Raw genomic sequence first — 13,842 nt, forward strand, 5'->3', positions numbered from 1 at the left:
TTCACACCTAACTTTTATTGCACGTTGTACACTGCAGATGCTGTAATGCCGCTGAGGACCTGGGTTTTGTTGTCTTTAGACAGAGTCAGGTTCTGTGGCAGCAGTTAATTAACTTGCTGGCACATTTAGTGTGATCTTCTTGAGGACTGGTTTTAGGGTAATGCAGATTTATAGTAACTGTATTTCCAAGGCTTGGCCAATTTGGGGTCTCAACTGAATGTCTGGCCTTTATTTAACTTTTACAAAAGTAAAGTTGTGGCAAGTTCACATACTCAGACTGCTTAAAACAGAGAGCTGCAACTAAATCTTATTTTTATTGTATTACTTCCAAAACTCCAAAGAGATTCTGCTTTTTAATCATTCTTTCAAGAGCTAGACTTTTGAGGGATGAAGGAGATGCCCTTATCACAGTATGACTAGTCAAAATATTTGGTGCTTTCCTCCCTCCCTGAATAAGTAGTTGGTACTGATGGATAATGACAGATTTAAAATAATGGGACAGAAATTGGTCAAGAGTATATATTACAACAGCGAAAACACTTTGATGCTACTCCCAACACAGGGCAGCTAGGTCTGAGGGAGAACTTAGAAATGGGAGGTTACTAAAAATGGAATTATTAACCAGGTTTATTAGGGCCCTGCTGAAGTTTTATTTTCCCTGAAGTCGTTCTTTTTTTGGTGAATGTTTTAATTGTAAAAATGCTATTGAATGGGTAAAAGGGACTCCTCCTACCAGAGGAGTCTGGCAGGCTACAGTCCATGTGGTCGAAAAAGAGTTGGCACAACTTAGCAACTCAACAACAAGAAACCATCTTCATAACAAACTCATTTTCAATTTAGAAGCAACACCAAGAAAAGCATCCCATCAACTCCTTCAGAGCTCAAAAGAACAAACAAGAAAGTGCTCCATCAAGTGTACCAAAGGATGTCACACCATATCAATAGGTGTGAAATTAATTTGAAAAGGTTATGATGATAAAAACTGGTACATCAGTTCCAAAATCAAGCTCATCAGACATGACATTATCAAGAAAATAAGAATTCATCCAAAACAACTAGTTGTAGATGTCTATTCCAAACAATATTTTAAGGTGAATTAATACTTTTTAATAAATTCTTAAATAAATCTATAAGCACACGGACAGATAAATCCTGACTTCTAGTCCATTATACCAAAAAAATAGAAATAGACTTTGAATAAACACATTCCAGGTGAAATAAATTTAACCAAAAAGAAAAAAGAGAGAGAAAGACTGGGAAATTCAATTTGCCACAGAGAACTTTGTAACACTTCTTTGTCTAACACAAAATGTTTGGAGATTTGTATGAAAATACAGACATTAAGCACACCTAGGTATAAACCAAGACAGAACACATACTTCAATAAATAACCATAGGATTAAATGCTATGTCATCTCCAACAAAGAATTTCAAAGTAACCATTTGAGAATAGGAAAGGCAGATTTTTACCTTCTATATTTTAACCTTTAATAATTCTGATAAAAATAATTCTGGTAATACTCAAAAAGTACTGCAATATTAAAAGTACTTACACCCAAACATCTTTAAGTTTCAGTGACAGAAATTAACTCAGTGTTCACACAGAAATAAGTAGTTCCATTCAAAATTTATTGAAATGCAAATTCGTTTAAGGGTTATGCTAGTTAACTAGAGAATATAGCTCCAGAAACTACCTTGGTAGGTTCCTGAATATATGCCAGCATTATTAAATGGTTTATTAGAAGCTGAGAATATGAATTGCCTGTCAAGGTTTCAACAATAAAAAAAATCCCATCATATTTGTCAATAAATTAGACATACAATTGATAATTTCAAAATAAATAAAACCTGAGTTGATTATCCCCTCTATTTCCACCCACCCTCAGCATATATACATTTATATCCCATTTTCTGTTAGACCAGTGTGTATCAAACTTTAATAAGTATACATATTTGAGGATCTCATTAAGATGCAATTTCTGATTCAGTGAGTCTGCTATGTGGCCTGAGAGGCTACCTTTCTAACAAGCCACAAGTGGAGCTGATGCTGTCTCTGAACCATCCTTGAACAGCACAGTAACTCAATATATAAAGTGAGGGGAAGCTCTGGCCATTTAATGACTGCAGTTTTATAGATTCAATGCTGTTATATTTTGGAATCAAACATAAATAATCAACAGTGATCACAAAAAAGTAAGTCTTAGAAGAAAAGAATGTTTCAGTTAAGTGAGAACTTAAAGTATATCAGATTGGCAGTGCTTCTATTTGTCTGACAATTGACACCTTTGATACATTACAATGTAATCAGGACAAAAATTCTAGTTAACTTTAAAAAATAGTTATTATCGCTTGAGGCTCTCCTAGTTAATTCAAGTTCAGAAAATTCAAGCCAGTACACTGTAATATCTCTATTAAAAATCTTTAACGGTAAAGTGTCCATATAAATTACTTGTAAACCTGCTCTATACTATGCCATCTCCTCCTCCTCTTTCAACGAATAAATGTTTTTTTTTCTTCTGTCTTATAGCTAAACAGCGTGTAACACCCAGTGCCCCTCCCTTTAAAAATCGAACAAAATTGTCTCCAACCAATGGACCCAATGCAAAAAGGTTGGCTTCTTTAACACACTCATAGGTATACGCATCTATTTCCACAGGATTACCCTTACATGTGATTGGCAGGCTTGAGTTATGGCCCAGGTAACACCCTTGCTCCTTCAGAAAAGACAGATTGGGATGAGAACCTATCAACACTACTGCTGCAGAGAGCCTAAATATTTTCTTCAATCCAGAGATACTCTGAAGAATGCATTTCATGTCCGACTTAAAGGCAAGCACATGGTGCTCAGGAAAACTAGTATAAGCAGATAAAAGATCTGAGTCTAAAGAATATGACTGAGTACACATCATATGATAGACTTTATGGTATTCTGGGTAAAGCTTTTTGGGAAGCTGCTTGAAAATTAAGTCTGGATCAGTTACTCGTCTGCGAAACACATGAATCACAGGGACATTATTGTTGTAAGCACACAGTACTGCATCAGCTGCGGTAAGCCCAGAACCTACAATTAACACTGGATCCACTTTGCCACGCAACTTTCCTTTGCTTACAGCAGCTCCAAATTCAGGCATTGAATGAAACACAAAAGGAAAATCTTCCCCTTCGATTTCCAGACGGCCAGGAGAGTCTAATGTTCCAGTTGCCAGAGCTACATTTTCAGCAAAGAGACAGAAGGGAATATGAGAACCATCTCCTACTCGCTGATAACCCCTGATTTCCCAGTTTCTCTTGGCGAATTTTGACTTCTCTATCTGTAAATGCTGTGTTGAGATATTTCGGCCTTGACCATCATTATCAACTTGATCTCTGTAGAGTCTTGATACCGAGGTAATGTAAGTATTCTCTCTGAAATTCTTCTGAAGACCCATGACTTTGACATAGTGTTTATAGTAGCGAGCTATTTCCTCTGGCATAACTCGATCCCCTTTTAGGTTCCTATGAAAAGAAAAGGAAGAACATTCCATGAGGATAATACTTTTAGTTTCCATGATTACTACTTCTCCATCTAGTCCACTATTTTATCTTTTTATTCCTCTGGACTGTCTAAGCTAAAACTAACTCTTACCCTAACACTTCACAAAGAAAGAAAGCCTTTCCTTTTCTCTAAAAACGCTAATAAATTAGGGGCTGTCCCTGGTGGTCCAGTGGATAGGAATCTGCCTGCTGATGCAGGGGACGCAGGTTTGATCCCTGGTCCAGAAGATTCCACATGCCATGGAGCAACTGAGACCGTGTGCCCCAAGTGCTGAGACCACGCTCTAGAGCCCATGAACCACAGCTACGGAGCCCACGTGTTACAACTACTGAAGCCTGTGCTCCGCAGCAAGAGAAGGCACCGCAACGAGGAGCTGACGCGCTGCAACTCAGAGCAGCCCCCTTGCTCACGGCACTGGAGAAAGCCTGCATGCAGCAAAGACAACCCAGTGCCACCAAAAATAAATTTTTAAAATGCTAATAAATTATTTTTATCAATGGAGTAAGTCCCATGAGGGTAGAAACTGTATTTAAAGCATCTTTGTTTCCCCAATGTCTTGTCTAAGTATCTGTTCAGATTAGCTGTCTTTGTCAATAAACTTCTACTAAATAAATGGATTAAAATGTGGCTTACTGAAAATTACTGTTTTACTCTATCTCACAATTGTAATCTAAATAATTCAGCCTACAGTTATACTATCAGTCTGTATTCTATACAACTGTAGACTGAATTAGATTATAACCATCGAGATATTACAGGTCTGACTGTAATATATATACTTCTTAAAGATAATATCTAGACACAATTTTTAATAAGTTGCTTTTCATTTTCATAATGACCAAAAATAATTCAGATCTGTCTTTGGCTGAACAAAATCATCCTACATTTAAACAGATAACATTTCTCTCTGTATTTTCCTACTCATTTATTCTTCATTCACCCAGCTGTGTCCAGTTCTTTGCGACACCATGGACTGCAGCACGCCAGGCATCCCCGTCCCTCATCATCTCCGAGCTTGCCCAAGTTCATGTCCTTTGCATCGGTGATGCCATCAAGCCATCTCATCCTCTGACGCCCTTCTCCTTCTGCCCTCAATCTTTCCCAGCATCAGGGACTTTTCCAAAGATTCAGCTCTTTGCATCAGATGACCAAAATACTGGAGATTCAGCTTCAGCATCAGTCCTTCCAATGAGTTTTCAGGGTTGATTTCCCTTAAGATTGACTGGTTTGATCTCCATGCTGTCCTAGAGACACTCAGGAGTCTTCTCCAGCACCACAGTTTGAAAGCATCAATTCTTTGGCATTCTGCCTTTCTTTGTGGTCTAGCTCTCATAACCACACGTGACCACTGGGAAGATCAGAGCCTTGACTATACGGACCTTTGTTGGCAGAGTAATGTCTCTGGTTTTCAACACATCATCTAGGTTTGCCATAGCTTTCCTGCCAAGAAGCAATCGTCTTCTGATTTCATGGCTGCAGTCACCATGCTCAGTGATTTTAGAGCCCAAGAAGAGGAAATCTGTCACTACTTCCACCTTTTCCCCTTCTGAAGTGATGGGGCTGGATGCCATGATCTTGGTTTTCATAATATTTAGTTTTAAGCTGGCTTCTTCACTCCTCCTTCACCCTCATCAAGAGGCTCTTTAGTTCCTCTTCACTTTGTGCCATTAAAGTGCTATCATCTGCATATCCGAGGTTGCTGATGTTTCTCCTGCCTATCTTGATTCTAGCTTGTGACTCATCCAGCCCGGCATCTCTCATGATGTGCTCAGTGCTCAATCGTGAACCAATTAGATGTTTGATGCAGGATTCTAACTGTTGCTTCTTGACCCCATACAGGTTTCTCAGGAGACAGGTAAGATAGTCAGGTATTCCCATCTCTTTAAGAGCTTTCCTCAGTTTGTTATGATCCACACAGTCAAAGACTTTAATGTAGTGGATAAAACAGAAGTAGATGTTTTTCTGCAATTTCATTGCTTTTTTTAATGATCCAGTGAATGTTGGCAATTCGATCTCTGGTTCTTCTTTTTCTAAACCCAGCTTGGACATCTGGATGTTCTTGGTTCACATAATGGTGAAGCCCAGCATGCAAGATTTTAAGTGTGACCTTACTAGCAAGTAAGTCAAGTCAAGGGTATGGTTTTTCCAGTAGTCATGTATGGATGTGAAAGCTGGACTGCAAAGAAAGCTGAGTGCCAAAGAATTGATGCTTTTGAACTGTGGTGTTGGAGAAGACTCTTGAGAGTCCCTTGGACTGCAAGGAGATCCAACCAGTCCATCCTAAAGGAAATCAGTCCTAAATATTCATTGGCAGGTCTGATGCTGAAGCTGAAACTCCGATACTTTGGCCACCTGATGCGAAGAGCTGACTCATTTGAAAAGACCCTGATGCTGGCAAAGACTGAGTGCAGGGGGAGAAGGGGATGACAGAGGATGAGATGGTTGAATGGACATGAGTTTGAGGAAACTCTGGGAGTTGGTGATGGACACGGAGACCTGGCGTGCTGCGATCTATGGGGTCACAGAGTCGGACATGACTGAGCGACTGAACTGAACTGAACTTACTAGCATGAGAGATGAGTGCAACTGTCCAATGGGTGGCACATTCTTTAGTACTACCCTTCTTGGGAACTGCAATGAGGATTGACCTTTTCCAGCCTGTGGTCACTGCTGGGTCTTTGAGATTTGCTGACATACTGAATGCTACACCTTGATGGCATCATCCTTTAGGGTTCTGAATAGCTCTACTGAAATTCTGGGATTCCATGGTGGCTTAGATGGTAAAGCGTCTGCCCGCAATGTGGGAGTCCCGGTTTGATACCTGGGTTGGGAAAATCCCCTGGAGAAGGAAATGGGAACCCATTCCAGTACTCTTGCCTAGAAAATTCCATGGATGGAGGAGCCTGGTGGGCTACAGTCCATGGGGTCGCAAAGAGTCGGACACGACTGCGCGACTCCACTTTAACTGAAATTCTTTGACATCCTTCCTACTCATAAGGAGATCTATAAATATAATCTGCTCTTATGGGGAAAAAAAAGCACATTAATACATCTTTTATTTTCCACTTGAACTGTAAAGCAATGGGCATTAGTATCCTTAAACAGTGCCCCAACTGGAGGTAAGTAGCAGAAAAAACACCAAATTAGGGAATTCCCTGGTAGTCCAGTGGTTAGGACTCTGCACTTCCCCTGCCAAGAGCTTGAGTTCAATCCCTGGTTGGAAACCTAAGATCCCACAAGCCATGTAGTGGGGCCAAAAAACAAAACAAAACCCACCAATTCATTTCACACAATTCAGTGTAACTTGTAACTGGAATAAGTGAGAAGTTTAATAACTATAGTAATTAAGATTTAGAATGTATTAACTCTCAATTTTTATAGAAATCCTATGTAATAATTATAATTATTACTACCTCAATTTTGCAAACTAGGAAATTGATAGCTAATGAAATGACAGCTATTTTAAGTTATTTGACCAGTGTCATAACATTAAAAGTTACAGAATCAGAATTCAAACTCTGCAGTCAATCTCGAGAGGTCTAACACTCTTCTCAACACTATGCAAGAGCAGGAACTAAAGCTAATATTCATCACAAGAGTCATTTTCATATGTTACTTAAACACAACATGCTCAACTTGGAAGGACGAACACTTCTGGTACACAAATCTTAAAGCTTTTCCTTGTTTACCTGCATCATAAAGGGGAAAATAAGTTGAGCAATTTCACTTTTTTATGAAAATCAAGAATTTATACAATTTGCCTGATTTTGCAATTTTACATTTCAAACTTATACAATAAAACTTCTGTTAAAAAAAAAATCCCAAAGTAATATCTGAAAGGTTTAATTTCAATTACCCATGCTGGTTTAAATTTACTCTCCTTAAATCTTCTCAAATTAAGGAAAACTACTGTAGATTAACATGGTTTTTATCTAGCAGGAAGTCAAGCATTTGAACATTACAGCCCTATTTCAAAGGTTTTGTGTAACTTCCTGTTTTAATTTATTGTTTCTCTGAGCGGTCAGAGTAGATTCTCTGTATTGGTAATTCCTATCTGTAGGAATGAAAATGACTTGATAAGGCTTTTCATAATTTCTTTCTTTCAACTTTGAATTCTTTCTCCAAAATAAATACAAAATAAACTTGTATTCTTTCAAGTTGAGATTTTCATAATTTCTATTCTCATACTTTACTATTCTTATTAAATATTTACCTCTATAGCCAAGTAGATGACCACATCATAGAATCTATTTTATTCCATCATTCTAAATTATTCATTATGTATACTCTGGTTTTCCTTCAGATTGTATAAGTCTTTTGCCTTTTTAAATTATTCATTATATATACTCTTCTACTCGGAAAAGTCAAATACTTTAGGTATCTGAGATATGCACTAGATGAAGTGATCCATTTATAAAAATAAGTATATGCATACTTTAGGAATGTACACAAGAGATATGTATACATGAAGATATACATATCCACTTATAAAAATAAGTTATACAAACCCATTCTTAAAAATAAGTAAACAAGTAAAGGATATGTAGGTGGACAAGAAAATAACTAAACAGAGAGTGGTTTAACAGTAGAGTGAGATAAATTGTGGTAACAATCTGCAGACAAGTCCATACCTCTGTGTACTTCGTGTTATAAAATCTCTAAATAGAACTTGCTCATAACCACTACGATGAGGAGGTTTTATTTGAAAGATACAAACATCAATATTATTCATCTAAGACAGGGTCACAACTATTTTGAAATTTGCTGACAGACTCTTTCCCACTGTATATCAAAATTTTAATAGTTTGATCTTTACCTTCGTTTGCTAGATACCCAGTCTTTAAATTTAAGTCCAGGTAGCTCCATCCAATTTCCAAAGCTGATTGTCAACATTGAGCCTTCCATATTCTATTTGAATAAAAATGTGTAAGAAAAAACACATTTTATCAGTAACATGGTCTTTTTTTTTTTTTTTAAACCAAACCCATCTCATTTACTCTAAGTCTGGATAAGGAGAGCTCAAAGAAGTCCTAAATGGTCTGTAAATTACCTCTTGAAATTTATTCCAATTAACTTTCAAATACTTTCAACATTTGGTAGTGTGTATACTCCTTTCATACAGTTATACATTTATAAATCAGATTTACAGTATTACCCGATGCCTACACAATGGTGATAGCTTTGGCCTATAAAACATAATTAGATGCAGAATACAGTGTCAGAGGAGCAAATCAGTTATTTCCACACTTTAAACAAAAGGGAAAAAGTTAATTCCTAACACTTTAAGAAACCAGGGAAATAAGCAAGTGGTTCTGATTAAGAACAGACTCACTGCTGAAGCCAAAGCTGCCTTTAAGGAAGTGGGCCCCTTCACGCTTGCCCTACTTATTTCTATTTTGCTCAGCACAAAGCAAGAAAAGCCCAAAGGCCAAAACCATCTCTCCCAATGACCTCAATGATCTCTTTCAACCAACTCTTTTAAGTTGTGTTGTTTTTTTTTTTCTCCTAATCTGAATCCTTCTTTCCCTGTTTCTATAAAGCCCAGTATTGGGAATGGGAGTCATTATTATTACTACTGGCTAACATTTATAGAGCAATTACTATGCACTGTGGCTTACAGTCTTACTATTTGTGATAGTACAAAATCACCACAGGAAGACAATGCATAAGGCTGCCACTGCTTTGAAGCAGGCTGGCCTGATACTAGGATCAGAACCAAGTTTCAGGTATATTTCACGTTACCACTGATTCAAATACGTTTCTAGTAATCAAGGCTTATCCATACTTTAACTTTCTGATATGTAAGTGGGAGAAAAGAAAACATGAATTATTGCCTGCAGCACATTTTTCTAAGGAGAAAACAAACAAGTAAAATAAAAACTCGGGAATTTATAGAAGGTAGCCTAAAACTTAAAAACTGTTTCATGGCTGTTTCAATAAATGCAGTTTTGTTAAGAATGCTACTTATTAACAAAGCAAACATAAACATGTGAGCTAAAAGGCATAGATATTTTGATAGCTGTGATCCATTACCATAAAGGTAATTAAGATTTTTAAAAGTTCGTGATATATTTCATCTACAAATGTTCCAAAACAGTTGTTTGATAAATGTAAACCTTCAGTCATATAACACTGCACTAACACAGGAACATCCAACTGAAATTTATACTCAAGAGTTGATATTAAATGTTAAAATTCCCATGAAGTCTGTATTTCATAACAGCAAATATTATTTAACATTTATTTGTACAACAAATGAGTACTTACCATATGCTAGACACTATACTAACTTCTGAGAACACAGGAGTAAAAAACAATTATTAGTTGCTGCCTGCCAATGAAACAGGCTGGCTCTTTGTGTTGGTCAGTTTTGTGGTTTAACTTCTGCTATAGACTGAATTGTATCATCCCCCCAAATCCATTTGCTGAAACCCTAACCCCACATGTGACAGTATTTAGAGATGGGGCTTTTGTAAGTTAATTAGGGCTAGATGAGGTCATGGGACTGATGCCCTGAAAACAGGATCAGTGACTTTACAAGAAGAATTTACCCTCTCTTTGGTGAGGGCACGAAGAGGAGCCCTCACCACAGACTGAGTCATCTGGCACCACGGTCCTGGATCTTCCAACCTTCAAAATGTGAGTGTGTTTTTAAGCCACTCACTCTACGGTATTTTTGTTTTAGCAACCCAAGCAGACAAATACAATTTTTTTCTTTTACAAAACATTTTTTCATTGAAGCTCTTGAAAATGTAGGGAAATAATAGGTAGTAGTATGAAATATTGTGTGAGATTTTGTAAACTTTACAATAAGTAAACAAACATTTTTTTACTATGCCCAACATTCTTAAATATTCTCTATATAATTCTTAGAGAAACATTTATTCTAAGACACTACCAGTAATCAAATTTGGCTTAATTTCTACTAGCAATTAACTTGGATTTAACTGAACACATTAAAATTCTCAGATAAAGATGTGGTAATCATCATATATAACATTATATCATGTTTAAGAATCAAAACGGTCTTATCAAGACGTCATACAAAATAACTCACACTCACTAAAATGCTAAGAAAGATATACTCACGTGCCAAGCTCCACCAGGTGGACCTTTACCAAGAACTAAGTGAGGGATATAATGATGCTGTTCTAATTTCCAATGCAAAACGGATGGATAATCATACCCAAAGTCAGCATCTGGATGAAGAAGTGTGTCGAAAAGTACTGCAACTGGATTGGATGATCGGCCCTCAAGGCCCTCTGACAAATATTCTAAGTCCTAAATAAGTTAAAAAAAAAAAAAAAAGACATAAAGAAAAAAGGCAGAGTTTGGAAAAAACAAACAAACTCCAGCTAACGTAATAGTGAAAACCATTACTCCAATCCAGCATTTTACAGACAGCATGCAACAAAACACTGATGTTCCTTAAAGATCTTAATAGATTCTCAGGTCAAATAAACATGGGAAATGGTTTGTTTCAAAAAGCTAATCAGATCGTTTTACTACAAAATTTGAAGATGGCTTTAATATGGCAGTATGCCTTAATATATCTACCCTAACACTTTAATAATAAAAAGCAGCATTTCCAAAACTTATCTGAGCATAAAGCACCTATTAAAAACTCCATCAGGGTGTAATTTGGGAAATTCTGCTCTAATTAATTCAGGAAAATAAATGGAAGTTAACTCAGCAAGATATACTTACAAATCTAAAATTAAAATGTTAGAAAGTGTTATTTAAAAGGAAAGGTTTTCAGCTAAGAAATACAATGCTCATGTAGCAGAAAATTAATCTTGTCTCAGTATAAAAAATTGAAAAGGACTGACATGTAAAAAATAATACCTGATCAACAATGGAAAGATGTCTTGCTTCCTCTAATTTACTATGTAAGATTGTATTTGGATGGATTGCTTCTGATGATAAATACGGTCTGTAGCCTGACAGCATGTAAGAAAGGCAGATTCCTGAGGGTCCATTTCCTATTTTTAAAAAAGGGGAGAGGGGTGTATCATTAATCTTAACACTCACGTTCTTTGGCTTTTCCATTTCACAGATGGCGTTTCTCCTCCATCAACTCTTCCTTCCCTAAATTCTTAACACCAAGTATTTGCAAGAGAAGACTTTTACTTTCTCTCCTGTTTTCTTCAGGGGATCTCACCTACTCAAAACTTCAACTCGCTACGCTGCTAACCTCAAAATCAGACTTCTAGGCTGACCTCTTACTATCAAAATATATCCCATATTTCCATATGCCACTTTTTCACTCCACCTGACTGAACGACTAATAACCGTGTTCAAAATCAAATTCATGACTTCCTCCATTTTTGGTGCCCTCTCCTTTAAACCTCATTCCTCCTCAAAGTATTATACTTACTAGCAAAATCCTGAGTTAATTAGATTATAGTTCTAAACCTCTTCTATCACCTTTATCCATTCAGCTGTTATAGCTATTCTCATTCATATACTCTCACTCAGAAGACAAAAAATCTCTTCTTGTTCAAGAGTCATCTACTCCAAATCATTTCACATTTTACATTCAAATGACTTTCTATAACACAGTCTTCACTGTATTAACCAACCTGTCCTAAAGCCTGTCACTGTCTGTTTCTGATTATCAAGAGCTCTCCACATTTTGCTCTCAACCATCTTCTAAGCCCCACCTAACAACCTCCCTCCTGTATTTGTATCTCCTTTACCTAAAACAAAACTGGAAACCGGCTTTTTTTGTCGAACCCTGTTAAACTACTTTGATTTCTATAGTTCCTTTAGTCTGGATTGCCACTTTTCTATTATCTCTATCTACCAAAAATTTAATCCACCTGGGACAACTTTTAGCCATCAGAGAAAATTCTGATCCTTGACTAATATTTTGCCCCAAATAAAATAAAGTCAAAGATGTAAATATGAAAAGTAAAATCATGGTAACAGAAAAGAGAGCAATACTTCTACATATAATGCTCTAGTAGGAAGCCTTTAGGTATGACACAAACCTCAAAAGAAAGGAAAATATAAACAATTTTACTTCACAAAACTTTTAAAATTACAAATACTGAGGAAAAGAGCTAATTTCCTTGAAAGAAATGAAAGACAAAACTAAAAAAGTAAAATCATAATACCAACAGAACAGAAAATGCATTTGACAAAATCCAATACCTATGCTCAAATTACTGCACAACTGCACTCATCTCACATGCTAGTAAAGTAATGCCTAAAATTCTGCAAACCAGGCTTCAGCAATACATGAATCGTGAACTTCCAGATGTTCAAGCTGGTTTTAGAAGAGGCAGAGGGACCAAATCAAATTGCCAACATCTGCTGGATCATCGAAAAAGCAGGAGAGTTCCAGAAAAACATCTATTTCTGCTTTATTGACTATGCCAAAGCCTTTGACTGTGTGGACCACAATAAACTGTGGAAAATTCTGAGAGACGGGAATACCAGACCACCTGACCTGCCTCTTGAGAAACCTGTACGCAGGTCAGGAAGCAACAGCTAGAACTGGACATGGGAACAATAGACTGGTTCCAAATAGGAAAAGGAGTATGTCAAGGCTGTATATTGTCACCCTGCTTATTTAACTTATATGCAGAGTACATACATCATGAGAAACGCTGGGCTGGAAGAAGCACAATCTGGAATCAAGATTGCCAGGAGAAATATCAATAACCTCAGATATGCAGAGGACACCACCCTTATGGCAGAATGTGAAGAACTAAAGAGCCTCTTGATGAAAGTGAAAGAGGAGAGTGAAAAAGTTGGCTTAAAGCTCAACATTCAGAAAACTAAGATCATGGCATCCGGTCCCATCACTTCATGGGAAATAGATGAGGAAACAGTGGAAACAGTGTCAGACTTTATTTTTCTGGGCTCCAAAATCACTGCAAATGGTGATTGCAGCCGTGAAATTAAAAGACGCTTACTCCTTGGAAGGAAAGTTATGACCAACCTAGACAGCATATTCAAAAGCAGAGACATTACTTTGCCAATAAAGGGCTGTCTAGTCAAGGCTATGGTTTTTTCAGTAGTCATGTATGGATATGAGAGTTGGACTATAAAGAAAGCTGAGAACCGAAGAATTGATGTTTTTGAACCGTGGTGTTAGAGAAGACTCTTGAGAGTCCCTTGGACTGCAAGGAGATCCAACCAGTCCATCCTAAAGGAGATCAGTCCTGGGTGTTCATTGGAAGGTCTGATGTTGAAGCTGAAACTCCAATACTTTGGCCACCTGATGCGAAGAGCTGACTCATTTGAAAAGACCCTGATGCTGGGAAAGATTGAGGGCAGGAGGAGAAGGGGACGACAGA

The 13,842-nt window shown here is 37.2% G+C and overlaps 1 protein-coding gene across 2 annotated transcripts in view; it reads right to left on the reverse strand.

The window, feature by feature from the left end:
* Positions 1-221: 221 nt before the first annotated feature.
* The window catches only part of OSGIN2 (oxidative stress induced growth inhibitor family member 2), a 30,537-nt gene continuing 16,916 nt past the window's right edge, over positions 222-13,842 (reverse strand). For both annotated transcript variants that reach the window (XM_010862091.1, XM_010862100.1), the window contains exons 3-6: positions 11,381-11,517; positions 10,625-10,816; positions 8,352-8,443; positions 222-3,495 (exon numbers count right to left, since the gene is read on the reverse strand). In XM_010862091.1, coding sequence (XP_010860393.1) covers positions 2,463-3,495; positions 8,352-8,443; positions 10,625-10,816; positions 11,381-11,517 — 1,454 coding nt within the window. In that variant the 3' untranslated portion in view covers positions 222-2,462. The remainder of the gene's footprint in view (positions 3,496-8,351; positions 8,444-10,624; positions 10,817-11,380; positions 11,518-13,842) is intronic.

The sequence above is a fragment of the Bison bison genome, unplaced genomic scaffold (genome assembly GCF_000754665.1).
Source record: "Bison bison bison isolate TAMUID 2011002044 unplaced genomic scaffold, Bison_UMD1.0 scf7180017858048, whole genome shotgun sequence".
Taxonomy (NCBI): domain Eukaryota; kingdom Metazoa; phylum Chordata; class Mammalia; order Artiodactyla; family Bovidae; genus Bison; species Bison bison.